Source organism: Poecile atricapillus, chromosome Z, assembly GCF_030490865.1.
Source record: "Poecile atricapillus isolate bPoeAtr1 chromosome Z, bPoeAtr1.hap1, whole genome shotgun sequence".
NCBI lineage: Eukaryota > Metazoa > Chordata > Aves > Passeriformes > Paridae > Poecile > Poecile atricapillus.
This window is the reverse complement of record NC_081289.1, coordinates 29830460-29857229: the sequence shown is the minus strand read 5'-3', so window position 1 is coordinate 29857229 and position 26770 is coordinate 29830460. Positions and strand designations below refer to the sequence as shown.

General features: G+C 40.0%; 1 protein-coding gene across 1 annotated transcript; it reads left to right on the top strand.

The window, feature by feature from the left end:
- The first annotated feature begins 1307 nt into the window (after nucleotides 1-1307).
- Nucleotides 1308-26304, top strand: LOC131593037 (vesicular glutamate transporter 3). The gene is made up of 12 exons (XM_058865202.1): nucleotides 1308-1477; nucleotides 8278-8530; nucleotides 11043-11161; nucleotides 14446-14560; nucleotides 15033-15120; nucleotides 16976-17062; nucleotides 17977-18116; nucleotides 19657-19806; nucleotides 22311-22443; nucleotides 23697-23807; nucleotides 25133-25260; nucleotides 25889-26304. The coding sequence occupies exons 1-12, from the start codon at nucleotides 1335-1337 to the stop codon at nucleotides 26225-26227; spliced, it is 1806 nt and encodes a 601-aa protein (XP_058721185.1). The 5' UTR covers nucleotides 1308-1334; the 3' UTR covers nucleotides 26228-26304.
- The last annotated feature ends 466 nt before the right edge of the window (nucleotides 26305-26770 follow it).

Sequence of the window (26770 nt, the reverse complement as noted above, 5' to 3'; positions counted from 1 at the left end):
CATCCACTGGCTCAGGGACACCAGCTGGCCCGTGGCAGAGCAGGAGCTGTGGTTGGTGGGTGGGCAGCTCTCTGCCCTCCACATGGCAACTCTCAGCTGGGGACTTCCAGGGGAAATCCATTCCTATTGTGCTGGTGGCCCGATGAGGCGCTGACAGGTTCTTAATTTAACTTTCCTTGTAGCAGTGAGGTAATGCACCAAAAACAAACTCCACTTTTGTAACAATCTACAGAGTTTCTGCTTCTCCCTCACCTAAAAGCCTCCCTGATAGGGGAGAGAATATATGAAATGATTTGTGGCTTTAATTTGGTTTTTTTTGTTTTGGATGGTATTTTTGTTGTTGTTTGGGCTTTTTTTTCCATTTCTTTTTGACTTGTCCATAACCTAATTCCAATATCTGAGGCCTTGCCAAAAGCACAAATTTTTCATTTGACTCCAGCCAGTGTGCAGGCATGATGAGTGGAGAGGTGGGCTGCATTTCCACAAGAGTTTTCATTAAGTACTTTCTGCCATGGAAAGTGTGTTGTTGTCATGAAGTCACACTGAGTTGGACTGGTTCACCTCTTTGAGCCATTTGTGTTTCAAAAATGCAATGGATTCAATTTATGGCTGGTATTCTGCTGCTTATTCAAACAGCATCGCACCAATGCCCTTCCATGTCTGTCTGCCCAAGGGCCCAGCAACATCAATAATAAATGACCAGGCATGGGAAGGCAGCTTTGGGTTCAAACCAGCGAGTGTGTTGGGTAGGGGGCCTCCCCTGTGCGGGGGGGTACACAGTGAATGGGAACTGTAGCTTGCAATAATTCCCTTCCTGCAGAAAGAACTCATAAATATTTAATAAACTTCTGGCCCTTGCCATAGATGAGGTCTTATTAGCGAACTGGAGTGGCTTGAGGACAGGTATTGTGTCTGTTACTATAGCACCACCTTGCACAGGATCTCGGTGTGAAAGAGGCAGGGGAGGGAGGGAAGAAGGGAGGGAGGGAGGGATGCACTGAGGATGAGCCCCAGCCAGCCAGGCTGAGGTTTGCCTGTGGAGCAGGCAGCACGTCCTGCCCAGGGACCCTCGGCAGCACCTGCAGCTCCCGGCTGCGGCCCCAGACCAGCTCCCCGCACGGCTCCAAGGGCCACGCCGAGTCCTGAGTGCTTCTGAGGGGGCTTCGCTCCACAGCTTTTTTTTTCTGGCTTTGCAAAATACGACTATTTTTTTTAATTATTATTATTTTTTTACCCGCTCCTTTCTCGAGCAACTGGTTGTTGTTGCAGAAGTCGCCGAGTGGACTGGTGGAGGCTCCCGACTCTGGCATTGGGAAATATGACAGCAGAAGTGAATGCTCCTTAACATAAGGGATTTACTGAAGAAGAAAGACAAAATGCCTTTCAAAGGGCTTGGTTCATTGAAAGAAAGATTTTTTAACCCAGGAAAGGAAGAGGTGAAGAACACCATTAGTGACTCGCTGGGGAATCTGAGAAGGTAAAACCCAACAGAAAATTCCCAGACAGGTCCATTGATTCAACTGATTAAGGCAAATGCCGTATAGAAAAAAAAATGTATAAACATAAAACAGAATATAGAGTTGCAAAATTGATATCTGAGTGCAGAGAGTGAGACAGCTTGCTGTAAAACAGATGTAAAAGGAGCAGTTACAACAGCATATGACTGTAGATCATAGAATATTCATATTAAACAAAAAAAGGTGAAAATAGATTGTGAAATAATGTTTTAATATTAAAAAGAGCTTGAAAAAGTGTTTAATAAAAAAACTTTTAAATAATTAAATATGACTAATTCTGTGGTTTAGCTTGCATGAAAAAAAGCAATAATTTAATGGGAATTAACATTCCCAATGATGCCACTCTTGAAATTAGATTTAATGCTCCTAAATTACAGGTTTGGGGTTTTAAAAGACTTGTTCCAAATCAGTAAATGTATTGAATAGAGATGTGTATGTGTGAGTTTACTGACACTAGCAAATTAGAGAGATAAGAAGAAGCATCTGTTTGCTAGCAAAAGCAGAAAAAGGATTAAAGATTTTCATCTTAACCTGATGGTTTTATGATCCAAGAAATGGAGCATTTTTCTTTTTAGAAAAATGAAAATCTGATGTAACAGGTGACCAATCTCATAAAGGGAAATATATTTCTCATTTAAGTAGAAGATTATTTCTGTTAGTAATGGCTACTGACAACACTTATTTGTGTAATCAGTAGATGAGAGCCAGAGGGGTTAGTGGCATTTCTTTTGTGCTTGATGTTATGTTTTAAATCTTTATGTGGGTCAAGCCAGCATTTTAGCTGAAGGTGTTTCTAGTGACTAAATTGTATTTGCTTTCATATCCACCCCTTCGCCTTGTATTGGGAATGCTATTTTGAGTAAAGAGATAGTTCTTGGTATATCTAAACAAGCCTTTGATCACAAGAAAATGTGTAAGAATTTACTTAACACACTGCAGTTATTCTATTTCTTTATCATGTGAACAGACTATCTGTGTTCTACATGATTTCCTAACTTTTTAAATTTACAGTGTTACAGATGAAACCTGACGTTTCTATTTTTTACTTTTACAACACTCTACAGTAATTCCTGGAAATCTGTTCATCTTTTAGAACACTGATTCAAGTAATTTATTCAGTGATAAATTCTCTTTGTTGTGGGCTTTGCTGGCGAATTTGACCAAACACTGGTAAGGTTTGTTTCCAGTGAATATGTGATGTAGCAGTACACTGGGCTCACTTTGGATTATCCAGACTGCTGTCCTCTTGTAGCCATGTATTAAAGATGTCATGCTGGTTCCTACATAGTTGGTAAAACAGGCAGCCAACTTCAGCAACACTGCTCCTGAATCAAATTAACCCAAATATCACTTGAGATACGAGAAAGTATGCTGAACTTAATAATTTTTTGTTTTAAACATAGGTATCTCAGAGCCTTCCTTAGATGTACCAATCAGCAGAGGAAATAATCCAAACTATAAAATCTTTTTACTATGTCTGCAGTCAGATCTAATCTGCAAGCTGATCTGTCTTGTAGGAAATATGCAGTCATATTTGGAAGTTTCCATAAATGAATGAAACAGGCATATTTTAGTATGAACTTCATACATATACCTATATTCCAGCTGCAACCTTGACTTTGCTGTTCATCCAATCCAATTGTCTTTAATGTGGTGAAAATCAGCAAAGAATTTGGTTTCTCTTCTATCATTCATCATAATTTGATGAATTATTATAATGCACATCCTTGATTAGACCTCCAAGTGTGATTTCAGTGACTGTGGTGTGTTGATGTCAAAACTGGTGAAGTGGGTAGAAAAAATACATTTTCACTTTGGTAAATATGACTGGTTTATGCCTTCCTGTGGCATTTATTTTAAATAATTTTCATTGCAAACAAGAGAGCAGACCCAGAGGCTGCTGCCTGGCAAGGGCAGCTGCTCCATTGTCCACAGTCCAGATCAAGTGCTAAAGCACAAGCAGCATAAAGCACCTTACTGCCTCCTCACAGGTGTGCAGGTTTGGTGGGTGCTGCAAAAATAAGTCTGCTCCCAGGAGGTGACTTTAGGGTGTCTGGATCCTGGAAGGGAGGCAGGGAGGACTGAACTGAGAGACCCAAGAGCCATCCTCTCTTGGCAGCTGTTTAATTTGTCAGATCTTAGAAGATGTTTTAGAGAATATTGTAAATGCTTTGTATAAATTTTTAAATGCAAAAGTGGGGTTTTATCTTGATTAATTTTATACAGAACATCAGTAAAAAAAAAATTAGAAAATTCAAGGCTTGGGTGAAAGAATATCGGAGTTGTGGCTCTGTCATCCTTATGTTTCTCAGAAAAGAAAGAGTTCATGCAGATCTTCTTGACGGACACAAACACTTTGGTCCTTCTGCAGTCAAAGAAAAAGTCAAAGACTGAAGTAAGATCTTAGGTTTTGCCTACTCTGAGGATTTCAGGAGTCCTGGACCAGCTAACAGCAGCTGTGGGCTTCCTGATGAAGTGGGAAGAGTGTAAGTGGGTTTACAGCCCAGAATTGTCACTTTTAATGTAAAAAGACATTTTTACATATGGGCCATGCCACATGGCTGCTGTATGAAGTGTAGTTCTGGATGGCGTAGATGTCCCTTGGTGAATTAGCCTAAATTGCTCATAATTACATCTTGAAGCTGGGTGATAGATGCTTGCATTGGACAGGGCTCCTCTGACTGTGCTGGATCATGGAGCTATCCCTCTCAGATTTTCCCTTTGCGCACGAGCGGCGAGAGCTTAGTGCCTCCCAGGCCGTGCAGTGCTGTGAGCGCAGCGTGGGGTGTCCAGGGCCAGCCGATGTACCAGCCGTGCCTTTGCACCACTGCTCATGCAAGGGCACCGTGCACTCGTGCAGCGCTGCACTGCAGCACCCCAGGGCAAACACCCCTTGGTGGGCTCTGTGTAAACACCGTGCAGGAACCAGCAAGAGAGCTCCCATGCCCTGAGGAACTCAAGAGAGTTTGGACATTTGTGCTGGGATTTTCTACCAATGCATCAAATAAATGGGAAATTATCACCTGGACAAATCCCTGAAGAATTAATAAGATCTTAGGAGATTGTATCTACTCTTGGATTTATGATTTTTTTGTAATTACTGTATAGGTTTCTGGAGTTACGCAGGGATCATTGTAGTTACTGGATTGGTGGGTGTGAGCTTTGAACATTGTGTATGATTGTGCTCCAGCTGCCTGAGAAAGACTGGTGAAATCCATTCTAGAATGTGTTTTAACACAAAAAATATTACTATTTTTTTATTACTATTCTACATTGTAGAATCAATGAATTTTTAATAAAATGAAATTAAATTCTAGTACACCCAATTTATCGTTAATAAAGAACTAATTCTGCTCTGCTAAAACCCCATTAAATACAGAGTGCTGAATGTATATGTGCTCTGGGGATTTTATTTATTACTGATAGGGATTTTTAAAATTTTTTTCATTCTTTTAAAATTCTGTATATGCCAGAGTAGGCATTCGATAAAAAAAGAGAAATTTTACATAAAGTTATAATGACCTTTGGGCACAGAATATGGATGCAGATTGAAATAACTTAGCTCTTCTTATTTGCCAAGTGTTTTACATTAGCTGAAAAAAGGAAAAACAGATTTAAGGAATGAACATTTCCTATGCAGGAAAATTCACGCCTGCATCTTTTTCATGAGGCTGATAATTAGAGTAGAGCACTGGCCCTGAAGCAATTTTCTTCTAAGTCATCGGTCTACAACTAGTAAGAATTTTCACTGGCACTACAAAAGTACATGGATCAATTGGAAAATGAATTTCTCATCATTTGATGGAGTTTCCATATCTTCATTATGTACCTGTTCAATAAAATAAAACTAAAAAAACAGTGCAGACACTGGCTGTGTGAATGTCTGTACTGCTCTAACACCTACATGTTTGGACTGCTACTGCAAAATAATTTTATCAAGACAAACCTGGTATAGAGGGAAATTAAAATTGAAATTAATCCCTGGGGGTTAAAATGTATGGACTTGGGGTGATGAATCAGTTCTCAACTTCCTTCCTTTACTTAGTCAAGTACAATGGCAGAATAATTAATTTCTCTGCAGAGATAATATTAGTCCATAGTTCTAGTTCCAGGTCATCACTTTTAGCACTGAATTTGGAGCAGAAGGATGTTTTCATGCCAATCTGAATTGACAGCCAGCTGAAAACATCCAGATGTTTTGGCTTTGCACGAAGTGTCTAATCTTTGCCAGCTGCCCAAAACAATGTACCCATTGAAGTCTAATGTCTCTCTTATAAATAGAGCCTGGTAAAGGTGCAAATATTTGAAAATTGTTAATTGATTTAATTCCATCAATATCTTATATTCTGTCAGAGGATGACAAATTATTTCTTTTGGCTTGTTAATGACACTTGGGAGATGACAACAGTCCTAAAAAATAATTATTCAGTTGTTTTATCACCTCCTGAGGTCTTTATTTTAGTGTCTCATTCTGTTTACACCTACCTCTATTAACACATAGAGCATGGAATATATGGTGTCTTCTTTTTAAAGTGCCTGACTGAATTAGTCTCTGTAGTCCCATTTCACTAACAAATGCTGTTTCCCTGTGGGTGAACCATAAGATCTCAATCACTCGCAATAACACCACAGTAAGATCACATTTTCTGTTACTTTGCTTGAATGGAAGGTCTTAGCTCCAGTCTGACAATGAGCTAAGGATCTAACTTTGCAGTGAGCACTGGTTTGAGAAAGGAATTAAATAAAATAATCCCAGCAGTTCCCTTCTGGCCCAAACCACTGTGATTCTAGTATTTATTGAAAACATGAGCTGCTGGACTGTAGCATGCTTATTTTGTTTTTGCTAAGACTGTGGTTGACATAATGGGTTTATATTGTGATGTAAAAAGGAATAATATAGTAAATGATGCTCCAGTTAGCTCTAGAGCATAAAATTATGAGATTTTTAAGTGGAACTTTATATTGGAAAGATATATTTAAGTGCACAAGAAGCCATACTTACCACTTGTATATGCAAACTATCTAGAGTAGAGTACTATCTGTTAGGTTATGGGTAGTACACAAAACTTACAGCAACTGGGGAAAGCTGTGAGCTCCCAAAAAACCCAATCCAGTCAGATGTAGCCCATCCATGTATGCTCTGTCACCATTTGTTTACAGTTGATTTTCATACTGAAAACTGAGGTTTCAAATGTATTTCAAATACATACATTAGATTTCAAATACACTCAGCCAGATGTATGAAAGTAGGAAATAAGTTATTCCTTATCAGAAAAGAGTGAATTAAATAGTTTCATCATTTTACATGGCAAGCTAGGCTTCCTTTAGATTAATTAACTATTCATATTTTCAAAGTACTCCATGGCAGACACAAAAAGAGCTGGATCCTGAGCTCAGTGCTTCAGAGCAATGCCAAAATTGAAAAGCTGCTGTTCAAGGCCTCTCTTAGTAAAGGCTTAACCTTAAGCTCATAGTTAGTGCTCAGTGGGTTAGTGACATATTCACAGCTAGCCATGTCCTTAAGTATTTCAGCATGTCAGGAAAACCATAAGCTGCATTTTAGAATAAGCCTAGAAAGGTAATGCTAGAAAAGGAGTTGTCTAGCTCTGGTCTGGTGGGTGTGTCTAGTTCTTTCTTACCTCACCTTTCCTACCACAGACTTTGCCTGGTCCTGCAGCACAATGTTAATAGCTGCAATCAGATTGAGAGACCAAATTAAATTTTAATTGCACTGTCTTGTAATTCCAGATTGCATGGAAGTGCCATTTTGTTTAATATGAATATCTCAGCTAGATTGCCTGTAGGAAAAAGAAACACTGGATATGCAAAGCCTGAGGAGCTGCACTCCTGCATTTGTTGGGCAGCCTCTCACAGGCTGACATAACTGGGTACCATTTGCTCCCATTCAGGCCCCATCCCTGGCACCCTTCTTCCCAGTTCTTCCCAACTGCACTGCAGCTGCCACACCAAATTTGATCCCAGGCAAAGCCTTTTCAGCCTCTGCTGCTGAGGAATGGTGAATCTAGTGTCCAGAAACCCCTGTCTGCCTTCAGATCTCATTTCATAGTGAGTATTTTACACAAAGGGCAACACGTTCCACAATAGGAGTTGCAGGGGTTCACTTTGGAGAAAATGAAGTCCTTGTAGTGGCAGGATATTTCAGAGAAGAGGGAACATGTGACTTCAAATGCCTTCAGGCAGAGAAAGTCTGGGCCCGTCTCTTTTGTGTCTTTAACAGGGGAGCTGATGCCAGAGACGTTTCTCCTCTGCTGTACAGCCCTGATTTTTGTCTCATGGGAGAAAAAAAATGCCAAGAAATTTGGGGCTGAGTGAAGCCATGCTTTGTGTTGTATTTGCCCTTTTCTCTTGAAATCTACTGGCAGCTCTGCTTTGTAGATCTAGTTAGAAATTATAGTTAATTTAGTCATACATAAATTTTCCTAACAGTCAATGGAATTTATCACAACGGACCTCCAGTTATATCTCACAGATATGCTCACGAGCAGCCTGTGAACACTTTTGCAGCTGGCTGTCTGGCTAGATGGCTCAGATGTGAAAACTTCAGAAGTCATTTGGGAAAAAGTGTAGTCTCTGCTAGCCTTTCAGAGCCTGTCCAGCATTAACTCACCTCACTACCAGGAGACAAGCACCTCACAACAGGAGTTAGCATGTTGTGGAGCATGGAACTGCCCGTCCACCTTTCAGCAAATTTTACTGAGACAACAGGGCACCTTCATTTTTTCTTTGTCCATCTGTTTAGGAAGATTGATGGCACCAACGTGGAGGAGGAGCCCCTTGAGCTGACTACAGAGGGGCGGCCGGTGCCGGCGAGCAGCCGCCGGCCAGCGCTGTGCGAGTGCTACTGCTGCGGCCTGCCCAAGCGCTACATCATCGCCATCATGAGCGGCCTGGGCTTCTGCATCTCCTTCGGCATCAGGTGCAACCTGGGCGTGGCCATCGTGGAGATGGTCAACAACAACACTGTCTATGTCGATGGAAAGCCAGAGCTGCGGGTGAGAAAACACCCTCTTCTCTCTCCTCTGAGCAGATCCCATTGCAAAATCACCCAAATGCCACATAGCCAAGTCCTGTGTATACTCAGATTAAAAAAACAGAAGGAGGGGCACCCATCAGTCCTGATGCACATAGATGTGCAGGCATTTAATTCCTATTTATGTGATGAACCCACATTAAAAATCTTTAAGATCTGAGGATTTGCAGTGTCATAGAGAGGCTATAAGTACCAGAAATGAGAACTGAATTAGTTTGCATGTCTCCCAGGTCCCTGATCTGTCAGTTGTAGACAGGTTTTGCTGTGGTGGCAGAATCTTTTGCTTTTTACTCTCTCTCAGGGAAATGTGCTCTGATGCTGGTGCAGAAAGAGTGATCAATTGTTTCATCTAGGGCTGCAGCCATTACATTCATGTCAGTGGATAGTTTCCAAGATCTTAAAGCACTCACTGGCAATAAGGCATCAGGTTTTTGACAATGTGGATTGTTGTCTGGAGCTATTAAGAGCTAGGTGCCAAGCCATTTTCAAATCTGCAGTGGATGGCATGTGGTCCACAGCAGATCCTACACAGCTTTATCAATGCACCCCAGCAGGTTCAATCCATACCTTAGCATTGCCCATCCTCCCTTGGTATTTGGCTGTGATGTCAAGTGTCCTGTTACGGATTTTGTGAACTTGAACCGCTACATTAGCTCTACTTGTTGACTTATTTTTGGATACATTTTGAATGTTTACATCCTAAAAAATCCACAGGAATCTTGACTCTTGAATGAAATGCTGTGCAAATATTCATCAGCTTTTCTCCTAGATATTTTAACTTTAGGTAGAGTGTAGATGTCTGCCATAAATTTCTAACGTTAAAAGTATACCCATCTCCATGACTCATGATCATAGGAGCCATGTTTAGACTTCCTGCTGAATTTGTACTTACTCAGTCTAATCCCTGCTCCCCATGGTCCTGCTGGGACTTTCAGGTTCTGCACTTAAGCAAGAGAAAATATGTGCCTGCATAGGTTGGGAAGCTGAGAAGAGGTAATTTCAGACAATGGGAGTAAATTCCTTCCACAAATCTAAACTCATAGTGTTTGGGCATGAGCACCTCCTGAACCAGGAGGAACCTTTTTCCATATCTCATGGTGTTTCTGCCTTCAGAAATTAACACTACCTAGAAACTCATCTGGAAATCACTAGTAGAAAATTAGGTTAAATTCTGTTTAAACAGAACTGCTTCAGCATGGGAAAGTGGGACACATCAAAATTCGTGTTGATGGGGAGGGAAACCCTTTAGCCTTCTATAAACATGTCTGGCTAAGTAATGCCATTTTTGCTTCTTTGTGAGCAAAAAAATCAATGTAGTGGGAAAAACACTTTTTCTTTTAACATGCAGAAAGTAATATAAAAAAAAGAGATGTTAAGGTTTATCACTAGAGTTGCCAATCCTTTTTGGTATTTTAGTGATTTTGAATTTAGAAGATATCTGTGCTGCTTCTTCACAGAATGCTTAGCCACCATTCCCAGACATGTGATTAGCATGAAAACAATCATAAAGCACAACTTCGTAGTTTCTTATTGCTCCAACAGAGTTCTTCAGAACTGAGGGCTCATGGAGAAAAAGTTAGCACTGATCTTACAATGGAGGGCAGAAAGGGCACCCTCTCTTTATTTTCTGTATGTTTTGCCCTTAGCATTGACATCCCTCTTCTGAACAAGGTATGTCAAAAAATGTCATCAGGAAATAGAAAAATCCTTGTTCAGGAAGAACCTTGAGAGGACTGAAACTGCTTGGTGTTCAAGGATGAGGTATATAGTGAAAGCAGAGGTATATGGTAAAAGCATTTCTCTTGGCTGCAGGCATTTTTGACTAGGAAGCACCTATGACCAGGCTCTGGCTGTCCTTCTGTATCCAAATCCAGCCCTACAACTGGCATCACTTCTAACAAAAGGTAAACTAGTCACTGGCTAGTGTTACCTGGTTTCATTTTCAGATTGCTTTGTCTTCAGATTTTCTCCTCGCCCCCAACTCTTTTCTGCTCCCATGCCATTTAATGCTGACAGTAGACGATCAGAGTTCGTCCCTGAGAGGAGAACCATGAACAAATCTGACCAGGAGGCAAATCAACTCAAAGGACTTAAACAACCTTGATAATCTTGGGAAGATGAATGTGTTGAAAGGTATCAGGTTCTTCTTGTAACTCTGAGCAGTCCTGAAAGCAAAGGCTTCAAGTTTAAGGAGCCCAGGGAGAAGCAGTGGCAAGTGGCAAAATTGAAGGTCCAGCATTAGCTACCTTATGGCTGAAACCTTTCCTTCTCCTAGGAGCAAAAGCAGTGACCTCACAGGGGAATTGACCACCCTTTTGCCTTAAATGGGGGTTTTTAAGCTCAGCAAACCTGAGCAGCCACTGTAAAGAGGCTTGATTTGGAGCACGAGGTGACCCTATGTGAAACTTCTAAGCAGAAGTTACCTTGCAATGAGTGTGTTATATCTTACAGCATGTGTCCCATTTCCTTTGCAGACAGCCCAGTTCAACTGGGATCCAGAGACTGTAGGACTCATTCATGGCTCTTTTTTCTGGGGTTACATTGTGACACAAATTCCAGGAGGGTTCATCTCAAACAAATTGGCTGCTAACAGGTAAGAAAACAACAAGCAAATGAATTAAGCTTCAGAGCCTGACAACCTTTTCACACTGTGTAAATGAGAATTACTAAAACAGTGAATTAATGTGTTTCAGAAGTGCACTTCTGAAGCTGAACATTCAGTATTTATGTCTGTGATCAAAAATTATTTCAGAGGACAAGACTTCCATTATGGGTCTAGAGCTGATTCTTTCAATTTAACTTGTCCATCTCAAATATTTACACATTTCTTCTCTAAACAATAATGCTTTCTGGAGAGTTCAAGGAAAGTCACACCTAATGGTGTGTAACAGCTATGGTTAAAGCATTTGTCTTTAAGAAGTTGCCTTAGTGCTTTTTAGCTCAACACCAAACAATAGTTTTCTGGCAGTGTTTGGCCTTCCTCCCAGTGGACTGAAGCTGGGCCTAAAGGAATCACAGAACTATTCATGATCTGACGTCACAAATCTATCCTCATGTACAGATATCCTGGCCATGGCTGGATACAGTCTGACTGTAATTAAGATTGTATAGAATTTCTAGTAGAGCTTCCTGATTTCTTCTTGATGAAGTCTGAGAATTTGTACAGATTTTGTTTTATGATCAATGTCTTTGTCAGCCAATTTTTCTTATTTTTTTAAAATTCAACTGCTTTTGAAAATGTGAATAAGAAAAGTAGCTAATTTTTGCAAATGTTAACTTTGGTTTTGGGCTTTACTTCAAAAGGTCTTCAGAGCTTTGAACATGATCACAAGAGAGAGGGAGGCTGTCTGAAGACAGCTGGTTGTGAATGAGCTCATGAGATGTGCATATTAAGGATATTTGGGATCTACAGATTAAAATTAAAAAAAAGTGGCTGGTACTAATTTCAGTCTCTGCAAACAAGATGTGACTTATCTACAGATAGTGTCAGAATTGGAAAAGATCTTTAAGACAAATCATATGTTGTACTTTGCCACAGATCAAAGTACTTTCTTTTCTGCATTCTGCAAAGAGCTATTGGGGTTACAAGACTGCCTGGATGTTCTTCCCAGCCATATGCCCTTGTGGAAATTTCTCCAGAACAGCGACATCCCATAGAATCACCCAGACTGTTCAGTCCCACTCTCTTCTGTCCATAACCAAAAGTTACTCAGAGTTTGGCTTGCACTACTTCTTCAGCACAGTTCGCATCCTCAATTATTCATTTCTCTGCCACGTAGCAGTGCCTAGGCAGAATGTTTTTCCATCTGCCGAGTAAGCCAAATAAATTAGCTAAGCTTAATCACTTCTCCAGCCTTTCCAGTCTTGCCACCAGCTTTTGCAGCAGAAGGGATCCAAAACACAGATGTGCATACTGTTGGCTGAATAATTCAGCATATTATTAGTTTAGCTTTTGTTTCCTTAATTTACTTGCAAACAGTAAAATCAGCCATGTTTATACTGTAACTTGATGTGTTCTGTCAGCAAAGTGTTTCCTTAAGTACAGACTGTGCACAAGCACAGAAAGCTCTGCATTTATCCCCATGTGAGTTTCCAACTCAATCTAATGCTGTACTACAACATCACATTATGGATTTGCCCATCATAACTGGGTTTAGGAGTAGAATTTGCTGAGGAACAAAAATGGCTCAAGAGCTGAGCTCAAAGAGAGTTTCTATTTGCAGTAATGGGATTCACTAAGTCCATGGTTTTCTTTTATTCCTTGTTTACCCAACTAATTTCTGCTTAGGTAGGTTCACCAGTGGTGCCAAGTTTCAGTTTCAGAGGGGTTATTTGATAAGACACAGGGCAGGAAAACAGGTGTTCTGTGGCCAATGAACCTACCAGCCCTAAAAAGAGGAAAATCTTTCTTTTGTCCCAGCTGCACTCGGGAAATGGGATTCTGTGCTATTTCTGACTTTACAGATTTGGGCAAAGACTCCTTTGCTGCTTGTTTAAGCTGTGCAACCTTGAACATACATAAGGATGGCCCATCCCAGGCACTTCTGTAATTATATAGGCACACAATTATCTGTAATAGTGTGGGATTCAGATGGATCTCATAATGACTGAAAATACCGAGTGCTTTATGGGTTTGCACCATAAAACCTCTAACACTGCGTAATTTACTCAATACATTCATCCACATTGATGTAGATCTGCATTCCACCAAAAAGCTCATCAGCCATTTACTGACACCATCCCTTTAATTTCTTGATTATCCTCAAACACACATCTAAATGTGATTTCAGTATTTTTTGGTGGATGCATGAAACATGAGGCATCTCTTGATATCAATTTTCAGTAGGAGCCCCCTGCTAGGCAGAGGAGTAGTCTGTTTTGATTCAGAAGTGGCAGCTGCCCAGGGATCGTGGGAGGGAGGACAGAAGAATATGTGACTGAATTGAAAAAAACAGGAATGTTTCTTGTCCAAGTGGAGATCAACTTCTTTGGGATAAATGGCAGTGAATTGATGAAAAGATGCCGTCTCTGTGGAAACAACACTCAACCCTTTAAATAGTATCAGAAGAGTGGTTCTAACTCAGTATAAATTTATGCATATTAAGAGTTGGAATTAAAAGAAGTAGCAGAGATTGGAAACAGTCTTTAGAGATAGCTGGATAATTAAAAGAGTTCTCTTTGTTACAGTTTCTTCTTTCACATGGTTATTAATTCACATAGTTTGCAGTAGTTCCCTGAGTCAATAGTGTTATGATAACAGATCTGATATTTCTATTAGTGGTAAGAAATCAAAAGGCAAAAATCTTTTCTTCAGGGATCACAACAGAGAGATAAATAATACTTATTTCTCAGTTAAATGTTTACTTGGCTTTTAAAGCAGTCTCCTAAATGTCAAGATATGACTGTGGGCTTTGTATTCCAATTCATATTTTCAGACTTTTCTATATAAATCAGTTCCTTTGTCACTTTTGTCTGCCAGCCTACTCAGCCTCTTTGCTTTTGTGCTCATGTGTTTAGTGCCTTCTTGTCATTCAGATAATGAATTGTCTAGGCATGGGGTGTTGCTTTTGTCAGTAGGTGTAGAGAATTTAGACAAAACAGTGCTGTTCTCTGATGGTAAATTTTTCATGCTATAACACAACCATTAATCCTACTATGAACAAGACTGGACACAAAAATGAAGTGACATATATTTCCTGTGAACATGTTTTCAGACATGGAAATGCAAACAATTTAAATACTTTTTTTTAAAAAAAAAAGAAAAATAATCATAACAAAATATTTTTCAATAAGTTTATAAATATTTTGAAGTGGAATACGAGAACACTTCTGAAGAATAGATAATAATTGTATTCCCTGTCTGCCATTTCTCCATAGGGTATTTGGGGCAGCTATCTTTCTAACATCTACACTGAACATGATCATCCCTTCTGCAGCAAGAGTGCATTATGGCTGTGTGATGTTTGTCAGGATTCTTCAAGGTTTGGTGGAGGTAGGAGCACACACCATTTTTGTCCTTTCTCAGAGTTTGATTTTGAGATTTGGTTCTAGAAGTCGTAAGATCTCTTTCGAACAGGGTTTCTGATCAATATATCGTTTTACTTGCTACTCAGTTTGAGATGATAATTTTTTAATTATACTGATTTATATTTCTAAGTTTTCTTTAAGTAAAGAAAAATGTATGTTTCTGGTGCTGCAATTTTAGTTATATTAGTTTCCTTGTATCATCAACTGCATAATACTAAACAGTGTTTTTACCTCAGAACATATTACTATTCAAGTAATAGGCAATTCAGATAAGTTTAACATCTTTATACTGAAACAGTCGAGTTATTCCAGACTTACCTAACCCTTCCTATATCATTCCATGGTGACAAACAGCTAGGCAGGAGGGACAGTATCAGCAGATACTTCAAGTGGAATGCAGTGAAAGCAAATCATGTGATGTGTGTAATGTCTGCCAGGGCGTCACGTACCCAGCCTGCCATGGGATGTGGAGTAAGTGGGCCCCGCCGCTGGAGAGAAGCAGGTTGGCTACCACTTCGTTCTGTGGTGAGTTGATGGGCTTATATGGTTTATGTAAGCACCTATCCCTATCAGATTTATTTTATTAATTTCAATATTTGAAGGAGTGCAAAAACCCTCTGTCCTTTGCTACAATCAGCTTGTACCCTAAGCTTAGGAACTTGTGAGTACTTTTTTGTTTAGTATGTCGTCATCTTATCCTTTAAAGCCAACACTCAAAATGGCTCTCATAATAAACTAAAATGGGTCTAGAGGTTCACATGAGAGAAATTATGTTGTATTTTTTTATTGGCTTCATCCTTAGTGACTCCATTTATTATACACACTCAATGGATGCTCCTAAACAAGCACACACTTTAAAATTATCTGAAAAGGACTTCAGTACTTTAGGCTGATTGCTCAATATACTGCAGTGGAGGTGATGTAACTTCTTGCCAGTAGTTGTTCTGCTTCATTCTGTTTTGAGTTATGATCAGACATGTACTCTGCTCTCTTTTCTGTGTCCCTTTCCAATGCTGACAGCTGAAGATTAATGTCAGTAGGAGAAAATGTTCAGTAAAAATGTAAAAGTCACAGGAAAAAAAATTCTGTCCATCAGCACTAGAGTTGTGTGGCTGGGGAAAATACAGCACTAAAACACAAGATAAAGGATAAAAGGAGGACTGAAGCAAGTGGGGAAAGCCCCATGTTTGTATATTGTGGGAATTTTATTTTTACTACGGATGGCTTCAGGTTTTTATTATTTAGGTGTTTTCAATTCCTGCAGAAGGAAAGATCCAAAGGAAAGCCTCTCCACCCTCAGTGTTCCCTCCTTGAAATTCCTAGTGTGGGATCTCTAGAGAAAGATCAACGGATTCTTCAGCTTGACACCCATTTTAGTGGCTACAGATCACTGATCCTTACCTTTGAAAGGTGCATAGGAGCAATGGAAAAATCAGGAAAATCCAGATTAAGCAGGTTCCTGGTTCTTCCATCTACATTCTGGCCTAGGGCTTTTCTGTCGGAAAGCTGTAGGAAAAATGAATTACATTAAGTTGAGGGAGAAGGATCTCTGTGAATCATTGCAGAGAAGTATTTGTTAATGAGTAGAGCATTAACAAATATTTATTAACAAAACATGTCCTACTCTCAGAACCATAAATACCTCATTTCCTAGAATAATTCAGAGCAACAATCTTCACATGTAAAGCTATTGTCACTGTCTTGCACTGAAACCTATTGTCTAGATTGCACTTAAATACTCATCTCTTTCCAAAAGACCATATATTTCACCAGTATTATGTATTTCCCAGTCAGAAACCTTGACATAGACCACACTGTTATCCTCTTTTATCCCCGTCAACATTTGCCTATTTATTCCAGCTGTTTGTTCGTGCTGTTGATATGAATTAAACATGGTTACACAGACTCAGGGTTGGTTTGAGCACCCTCTCTGCTACCAGTGCTTGTGTCGCCATGGGTCTAGGGCCATGACAAGAGCCTCCCAACATATCTGCATATCATCAGGATTCCTCCATGAAGCTACTGAAACTTGTTCAGTTATCTTCTTCAAAAAGCACCACATACACCACAGTGCCAGGTGGGATTTCCCACTCAACTGCACACACATAGCTTATGCCTCTGTAGTGGTTTGTCATCAGTCTTGGATTTGCAAATCCTATTTCCCTAGAGGGCACAACTTGGCAAAATGAGACTGGTGACCCATGAGGCGTCAGTGCTTCCTGTCACCCCAGTCAAAATTTTGCAGCTTCCATCCCATTCTCCATGTCCATAAAAAAAGTCAAACACATCCATCCAGTCCTGCTCTTATGGGCACCTGTCTGGATGAAGTTGGGCACGTGTACCACAGCTGACATGTTTTACTAATCTGTTTTCTCTTCAGGGTCATATGCAGGTGCGGTGGTGGCCATGCCCCTGGCAGGTGTGCTGGTACAGTATATAGGATGGTCATCAGTCTTTTATATTTACGGTGAGTTGCCAAACATGAAGGACATCTGCCACTAGATCAGTACTGCCAGTCGTTTACTAAAACCTCTCTAACAAGGATAGATCAAAGTTGTTTTGATGAATGAAAAGGTTGCAAAGGGGTGCTCCAATTTGTTCCCTACTTACTGCAGATTCTGGGAGCTTTCATTTCATAATCATCTGTTACAAAAGTTGTAAAATTGTAATGACCAGGCTACAGCCCATGGTCACCCAGTGACACGATTGGATGCAGTTGCAAAGGTTCCTCTGCAGCACAAACGCTTGTGTGGGACCTGCCCCAGGGTGCACACTGACAGTGAAAGTTACAGCAAATACTGCTGCCAGGGAGCCAAAGGGACCTGAAAACTTCTGTCCTGAGAAAGCTTCCCCATGCTGCCCATCTTTAATAAAGCAATGCCACCTTTACAAAGTGGTACCATGGGTATGGCCCTGTGGCTGATCTGTGGTGCCTTATTCTTCCCCTCACAGTGTATGGCAGAGGTGGCTCCAACCAGCCTTGCACATCAGCAGCCCATTTGGGCTTTCTCTGTCTTCCCTGGAGATACAAGACACACCACAGGATTTGCCATTGCCATCTTATGGTGAAGTCCCTTCATGCAGATTGCAACCACATCATGGCCTGCCTGCTTTTTTCTTTCCCTAGGTTCTACAGAGAGCTTTCCTCCTGCCTTTTCTATGCCCCATGTATAATATAATAAAAGTGACAAAATGCTTAAATGCTTTGCAAGCAGGCATAAAATACACACAGAGTTAGTTGATATATTTTGTTACTTCCCTGGGCATAATTTCTATGCAGGTTTTGTTTGACTAGCATTTTAGACAAACCTCAAAGCTTGCAGATACTGAAGTGTAACTTTATTGGCTTTGAAAACAAAGTTGCTTTTCGTGCATCTTCAGGAATGTTTGGGATTGTTTGGTACGTGTTTTGGCTGCTTCACGCCTATGAGAGCCCTGCTGCCCATCCAACAATAACCAGTGAAGAAAGGACATATATAGAAACAAGTATAGGAGAAGGAGCCAACCTAGCTAATTCAAGTGTAAGTAAAAAAAGGCTTTCCTTGTTTACATTTGTGAGCACTTTGCAGAAGATGGGCATATGACTGGATGGATACTGTTTAAGTGAGGTGGAACTAGGGGCTGTTCCTTTCAAGAAAATTACAGAATCAGGCTCTTGCAGCTGGACTGGATGAGTACAGGAAGACACATAATGCTTTTTAGGCTCTTGACTTATGGAGCTTTTCTGATCTACGGAGGGAAGGGATGGGTTGGGAGGGGGTAACACACATTCTGGTCTCCTCTTGAGTGACTCTCAAGCTTGTTCTAAAAAATATTCATGGATTTAACTACATAAGAATCTGACTGCAGCTGTTAAATTATCTGGCTGCCTCTTGAGCTCCTATTAAGGATGATTGCAAATCTAGTAGTTTAGGACTGGGTTTCTGCCCTGCTGACTCTCACAGCAGCTCAGGTCCTCTAAGTCTTCTCATCCTCTCTCTGAGAAGATCCTGGAAGGTCCTGGAAACTTTGGGTTAAAAACTATTTTCCCATCAAACTTTCCTCCATTCCTTTAGACAACTTTTTTTTTTTGCCAGTAGTGAAAAACAAGGGTGTTTCTTGACAAACTGTCTATCCTTAGTGCTTTCAGTTTTGAACATTCTGGAACAAAGTAACTACTGTTCTTTCCTCTACGTGTTTTGCTCCTCTACATGCCTTGCTAGGAATGTAAAATACCAGACTGTCTTTTTGGGTATGCATCTGAAATTTGACTGATCAGGTCTTGGCTGGAGACACACACACACTTGTTCCAGGTCATGGATTTTCGTTGCAGTATGCTGGTTTTACTGCAGAGGAAGCTGGTACCAACCTCATGGGTGCACACACAACTGCAGGCATAGGGTAGCCTGTAAAACAAAATTAACTTTTTTTTATTAAAAAAAGAGAATATCAATGTGTATTGCCATAGATACAGATTTCAGCTTCTGAGTGGAATTCTATAAAAATCAATAGGTCTCTGAAGTATGTTTCCTGCTGTATGTAGTATTGGAGCATAATAATAATTTTTTTTTTTTTTAAATGGCAAAAAAGCAAGTTACAAAAATTAAATTCTGTACCACAGGCCTTTTTTTTTCTGAATTAGAATAGTGAGGTTGAAGCAGGTAGCTGCTTGTTGCTGCTCTACTGCATGTGTCTTAGCTTGGACAACCCTTTTTTCCCACTCCTTTCAAAAGAATGCCTTAAACTGCACCATGACAGAAAGTGGGGAATGGCACAAAGTTTTCTCTAGCTTTCTTTGATTCTTTTACTGATCCCATTATCCCAATAGCAGGATTCCAGAAGACCTCATGCAATGTCAGTAATCAGGGCAACAGTATTGCAGTATCCATCTTAAAAATCCTAAGTGTTCCAAGAAAATTTCTCTACCTCTTCTTTGCCAGTAATTCAAGAGATATATCTCACTTGCATTTTAAGTGACCTGCGATGTAAGTTGTATGCAATGTACCTAACAGGCTTGGTAATAAAAGATGTTGGTTCTTTATTTTGCCTCTGTCTACCCAATTTTGTGGTTTTTTTCCCTAGAAATTTAGTACTCCCTGGAAGAGATTTTTCACTTCAATGCCAGTTTATGCAATCATTGTGGCAAATTTCTGCAGAAGCTGGACCTTCTATTTGCTCCTTATAAGTCAGCCTGCTTACTTTGAAGAAGTCTTTGGATTTGCAATAAGCAAGGTAAATGTCTGAAAATAAGCACTGACCTAGGAGATACAGCAGGGGAGGTTCAGGTTGAACATCAGGAAGAATTTTTTCACTGAAGGGGTGGCTAAATATTGGAATGGTCTGCCCATAGAAGAGGTGAATGTCATATCTGGAGATGTTCAAGAGATAACTGGACATGGCACTTAGTGCTATGTTTGTGTGAGGAGAACCAGGTAGACCTGGAATCATTACAGTAGGTCATTCCCAGTATTTGGGATGACATACTTCTGCTGACCTCGTAGAAATAAAAGTATGCAAGCATCAAATTATTAGAAAAAGGAAAGAATGAAGAAGTTATTTTGGGAAATAGTTGATGAAAAGCTCCCACATACCATGAAAAAACACTAATTAAATAGAAATACACATTTTGCTTGGTGTTGTCTGTTTACCATTTAACCAGGCAATTTTTATCCTTTTCGTGATTTTTGTGACTTTTCATTAACAATGAAGATTGAATTCTTTATAGATTTATATTCTGTGCCACCATCATTTCATTAGAATCAGAATTGTTACACTCCCTATTTGGAGCATGAATGGGGAATACAGAAAAATTGTTTTAGAAAACTGTTAAAAACTCTATCATTTAGCATACATACTTTCTATGTTGTAGTTATTTTCAAGCAAGTTTAAGGCTGGTAACAAAGAACATCATTATTTATCTATTCTGGGAGCACTGTGTGCCCAGGTTCTGCAGGAGAAGCAATGGTTGTGGCTTGGTAGCAATGACACTCTAAATGGCCAAGTACAGCAGGGAGATGGAAAAGAGGGATATTAAGAAAAAACTAAATCTATTTATTCTGAACTGCTTTTCATATATTCTAGAGCTGCATCTCTGTGAACCTCACTAATTTAAACCTAGTGTAAAACCGACTGTCAATGTAACAAGGTTGCACACTCCAGAAAATAAACTCAAACATCTCACTAAATTACTGCTTCAAAGAAAAGCTTCTAGAAGATGACATGCTGATCACTAAAATTCTGCCTCAGGGCAGAATATCGAGTCTGATCCTATTTGACATCTTCAATAGTGACCTGGGTGATGCAGCAGAGTGTACCCTCAGCAGGTTTGTAGATGATGCCAAGCTAGGAGCAGTGGCTGATACACTGCAGGGTTGTGCTGCTGTACAGAGAAGCCCCAGCAGGCTGGTGAAGCAGGCTGACAGGAGCCTCCTGGAGCCCAGTAAGGGAAACCATAAAGTCCTGCAGCTGGGGAGGAGCAAGCCCAGCAGTACCTGCTGGGATCTGCCCAGCTGGAAAGCAGCTTAGCAGAAAAGGACCTGGGGGTCCTGCTGAACACCAGGCTGGACGTGAGCCAGCAGTGTGTCCTTGCAGTAAAGAATAATGGTATCCTGGGCTGCATCATGCAAAGACCACCAGCTAAAAGGAGGTGACCTTTCCCCTCTACACAGCACTGCGTGGGCACACCTGAAGTACTGTGTCCAGTTCTGGGCTCCACAGTATTAGAGAGACATGGACATACTGGAGAGAGTGTAATGAAGCACCGAGAAGGAATGGAAATATTTCTCCTGTAAGAAAAGGCTGAGAGCTGGGACTGTTTAGCCTGGAGAAGGCTCAGAAGAATTCTCATTCATATGTACAAATATCTGAAGGGAGAGTGTAAAGAAGGTGAAAATAGGCTCTTTTCAGTAGTGCCCTGGGCACAAACTGAAGCATGTGAGGTTCCTTCTGAACATGAGGAAACACTTTTTCACTATGAGGATGACTGTATACTGGAACAGGTTCCCCAGAATGGTTGTAGAATCTCTATCCTTGGAGATACTCAGGAACGTCCTGGACACATTTCTGGGCAAAGTTCTCTAGGCCATCCAGCTTGAGCAGAAGGAGGTTCCTTCAACCTCAACCATTCTGGGGTTGTGTGAAAATGAAAAGAAGATGAACATCAGTTTGTAGGCTGTAATCCCACAAGAATAAAAATAAACTAATGTTTTTACATATATGATTATTTAATAATTTGTAAAATTCTATCATTATGTCAGGCTTTATGCTGTATGGTCTTCAGTCCCTATGCAATGTGCAGGTGTTCCCTTCCTTTACACAGAGGCAGGTAACAGGGACTGATTTGTTATTCCAGAAGGAGGTCCTTAAGAAGATCAATAACAAAAAATATATAAATGCAGTGGAAAACCAAGACAGAGCACTCCAGTATCAGGAAATGTATGACAGGGCTTTGTGATGTCTATGATAGAATTTCATATAAACAATCTTCTGTGCAACTCTTTGGAGTAACCATGAGTACTAGGGATATTGCATGGCATCTCTAAGGTGAGATTCTCACTTGTGCTGTGGTTTCTGGGCCACAAGGAGATGTTTCTTTCCTCACCTACTTCTGAGCATCTGCTGTAATCAGATAAAATGATGCAGGGAAAAAGAGATGAAGAAATATTATGGTTCTTGTTCTCTTGCCCCTGAATCTGGAAGGAGAAATGACTGTTAAGCACTCATTTGTCTGATTGCAGGTTGGCCTTTTGTCAGCAGTTCCTCACATGGTCATGACAATCATTGTGCCCATCGGAGGGCAGCTAGCTGACTTCTTACGGAGCAGGAAGATCTTAACCACTACCACTGTAAGGAAGGTCATGAACTGTGGAGGTACTATTGGATTCTGAAAACATGACATTTCAATTGTGTGCTGCAGTTGATGCAAGTGTCATAGTTTTGCCCATGTTTAATTGCAACAACAGACAATTTACTCAGGATTGCATTTGCAGCGGGTCAATCTGAAGCATTAATTGGAGAGCTGGTGCCTCATGACATAAATCCTTACTCATAAGAGCATGCTTTGAAAAGGGAGGAGACAAGAAGCCTGGTTAATAATTGAATGGGTAATAGCATAGGATAATCAAATAGGCCTCATCCTGCAAACTCATACAGACAAAGTTAATTCTGTACCATGGTTCTGGGTAGGCCCTTTCCCAGTGGATACATTTTTGAAGTAACTGGCCATGTTCCCATTGCTACTTCCAGCAGAACCCACTGACAAATTTAGGCTGAAAGGCTTAGGGTGAGGGGTAAAAAGTGACGGATAGACAGGACAATTTTAATTCAGCACAAAATAATTTGTTTCCAGTTCAGTCACTGAACTGAAAAATCAGTGACATGTAGGGCTGATATTAGAGAAAAGACTTCAAGCCTGGCAGCCTGTGGAGCAGTTAGCTGCCCACTTCAAATTGCTGGCTTGCATTATTTATATATGGCACGGGCTCCTAGAAATAGAGATGCCTGCAGCCAGTGATACCACATAACTTATCTATTCATCTTCAGAAACGATGATCAAATTCATTGCATTTTCAGGGTATATTAATAGTGTCATTAGATCAAAACAAAACAGAAGGATTGTGATGTTACATATTAAAAAATGTTAATTTCCAGTAATGGAAGTTCCCTGTGATTCTCAGGGATGTCCTGTTGTGTTGGTATCACAGTTGTATGTAAAACCTTCTTTTGTTCCATTTACCAAGAATACCTGACACCACTGTAATCAAGAGAAATCAAAGGCAAGTGTTTTTCACCTTTCCCAATAATGTTTGTGTGTTTGTGAATTTTTTCTGGCTTTTGCACAAGGTCTCTATCTCATTGTTTTCCTCTGTTGCTCGGTGAATTGACTTTACCCACTGCTTGGGTCATTCATATAGCAGTGAATGACGAGAAAAAAATAATATATTCTCAAATAATGAATATACAAATATTTCTGCAAACGCACAAACCTCCTATGTTCAAGAATAGCTAAAAGATACAAAATAATTTTCTCTCATTTTAAGCTGCTATTCTGGATAGTGCTTATTAGTATTTTCTTGGCAACTAGAAATTTAAATGTAATTCATCCTCATATGTTTCATTTGAAGGCTTTGGAATGGAAGCAACCTTGCTTTTGGTGGTTGGTTATTCTCACACAAAAGGTGTGGCTATTTCCTTTCTGGTGTTAGCAGTAGGCTTCAGTGGCTTTGCAATTTCAGGTAAGAATTAATCCTATCTTCTTGCTTTTACTATTCATGATGAAAGTGATGTTAGTATCCTCAGTGCTCTTACTGTCATAATTTCTATTATTTTGTTTGCTCTTAACATGGCAGCTTATGGCGTGTTTGTTATTTCTTCCCATACCAGAACTAATTTACTTCAGTATCTATGAAACATGTTGCACACAGGACATGAAGCTTTGAAAAGAACCTGCTCTTTATTGATTCCAGTTCACACCAGCTTTCTGCTGTTATTTTCTAATATACTTTTACACTGTCAGTCACCTTTTCATCCCATTTAACTGTATGCCTAAAAGGAAAGAGAGAATTACTCTGAAGTGAGTATTGCACAAGGGCTATCAGTTACAATCCTGTCCCCAGCCCTATCACCCAGTTTCTGCTTTCTATGTCAGCCCTCCCTCTGTTACATCCTACAATCAGCCATTCTCCAGAAGTTGTTTCTAGCACTTTCACGAGTCTCACCCACATTTTGTAGTCTCAAGCTGTTTTGTGCCATCATCAGTACCAGCATCACTGGTAAAAAACACTTTTGTTACGAAGACTAAAGATTTTTCTTAAGAAGATTGAAGATCTCCCAAGAAGACTGCCAAGAACATGGATCTATTGAACAAAATTGACCAGCAAAGCCACTGCTAGTCTTCAGTTATTTCAGGATTCTGCAGATGGGAAGCAGTTTTGCTGCTCAGTTATGAGGTCCTTGCATAGCGGGCCATTTCTATCAATCAACTTTTATTGCAGGATTTTCCCAGTAGTCTACTTCTTACCTTATTTATTACCATGTTCTTGGAATTAATTGTCACTTCTTGTGATCAACCATAGTTAATATGGCTAATTTTCATTACCTAAGGAATGATAATTATCTGAGCTGATATTTAGTATTTGTTTTTATTTCTTAATAAAATACATGCTCAGAAGACACACTACAGTAAAGATAATGATTTTTTCCTACTGGTTTATATTCTCTTTCTTCATGTTGTTATACTGCTACTTAAAACACTGAAAGAAATGAATTATAAACACTACCACATAAATAAAACGATAGAAGACATTTCACTAATTTGAGGCATTGATTCCTTAATTAAAAATATTTTCCAAGTTCACTCTTTCAGTATGAAAAAATGGAAAGTACAGACACTTTAAACAGGGCCAAACAAAATTTTTTTTTCTATACAACATAGTCTTCAGCTGTGTAGTAGGGAGGTTAATACCCTTTTCTGTCTTCTTCAGCCAGAATGGCTGTAGAAAGCCCTGTTGGCCTGGTAGTGCAATGCTGTACAGCTGATTGTTTCTCTCATTTTTTGTAGGGTTCAATGTGAATCACTTGGACATAGCCCCTCGTTATGCCAGCATTCTGATGGGGATCTCCAACGGCGTGGGGACGCTGTCAGGAATGGTGTGCCCACTCATTGTTGGTGCAATGACAAAACATAAGGTAACATTTCTCCATGTTTTCTAGAAAAAGGGTTAGCTAATGCAACAAATTTAAGGCATTTCAAAGATTCCTGGGGATGCCATTCCATTATTGATCTCTGCAGCTGCTTTTTGTTTGTCTTGAACATGCACTTTTTAAAATTCTACCTTGGCCTAATTCTCAGCTATTATAACTAATTATCTGTGTAGGCAGATATTATTTAATGCCACCTGAGCCTAAGTCTCTGCAATATCTCCATACAACTATGCAATGCTTTTAGGACTTGGAAAACTCCTCTACAACGCATGTGTACCCCCTCAGTAGGGTTCCTAAGCAAACATTGATCTGCAATAATATTATGTAGTTGTTAGAGAAATCCCTGCATTTCCAAATCCATAAATATTTCACATGCAAGAGAGAAACTTCTCTGGGAGAAAAAAAAACCCAAAAAACTCCAAGTTTTATTGTATTTGCTATAGTTATAAAAAAAATCATTTTTACAATGATTCTCGTAAATTGTTCTATCTTCAGCATCAGGAATCAAACAGTGATCACAGTCATTCCTCAATATGTGCTAATTCATGGCCTAATTCAGACAGCAAAATTTCTTGTTACTGGAAACTTAATGAGACCTGTACCATTCTTTCAGACCCGTGAAGAGTGGCAGAACGTCTTTCTGATTGCAGCCCTGGTGCATTACAGTGGTGTGATATTCTATGCTATCTTTGCTTCTGGGGAGAAGCAGGAATGGGCTGACCCCGAAAACCTCAGTGAAGAGAAATGTGGCATAATTGATCAGGATGAACTGGCTGAAGAAACAGAGATGAACAATGAAACTTTTGTAAGTCCAAAGAAAACGTATGGTGCTACCAGTCAAAACAGTGAAGTACAGAGAAGGGAATGGAGGAAGAAAAAGCAAGTAACTCAAGACATCGAGGAACAGACTTCTTACCATTATGAAAATGGAAATTTTCAAGATTTGTCTTAATACTTGAAACTGTAAGATTTGTATAGCTACTCCCATGACTCCTACCATCTGCCCCAAATCAACAAGTATCCATACTTATTGTCTTACTTAATTATGTTATATCTGGCCACATGGCTAGATTTGAGGGGTGATAGTTCCCTTCCAGTGGTGTGTAAGAAGGCTAACAACAATGGGATTGTGATAAGTGATCCTAAATCCTCTCCCAGCCTGCATGGGTCAACCAGCATGACCTTGGGAGAGCAGCCCTGGCAGGGTTCCTGTCTGATGCAAGCTGTAGAACTGACTGTAGGAGCAAGGAATTCCCTCATCATCTCATCTGAACAGCAAAAGGACAAGTGACATCAGATGGTGGATCCACAGTGGTCTGTGTAATCCCTGGGTTTCCAGTGGCGCCACAGTCCATAGTGAGTAGCCCTGCTTTGCCTATTTAGGATTCCTGTAGGGTGGCATCTGAACTGCTTAACCCATGTCAAGCCACAAACTCATGCTAAAAGATCAGAGCAGAGGGAAAAGGAGACTCATGACAGTAGGTTGTAATTAATT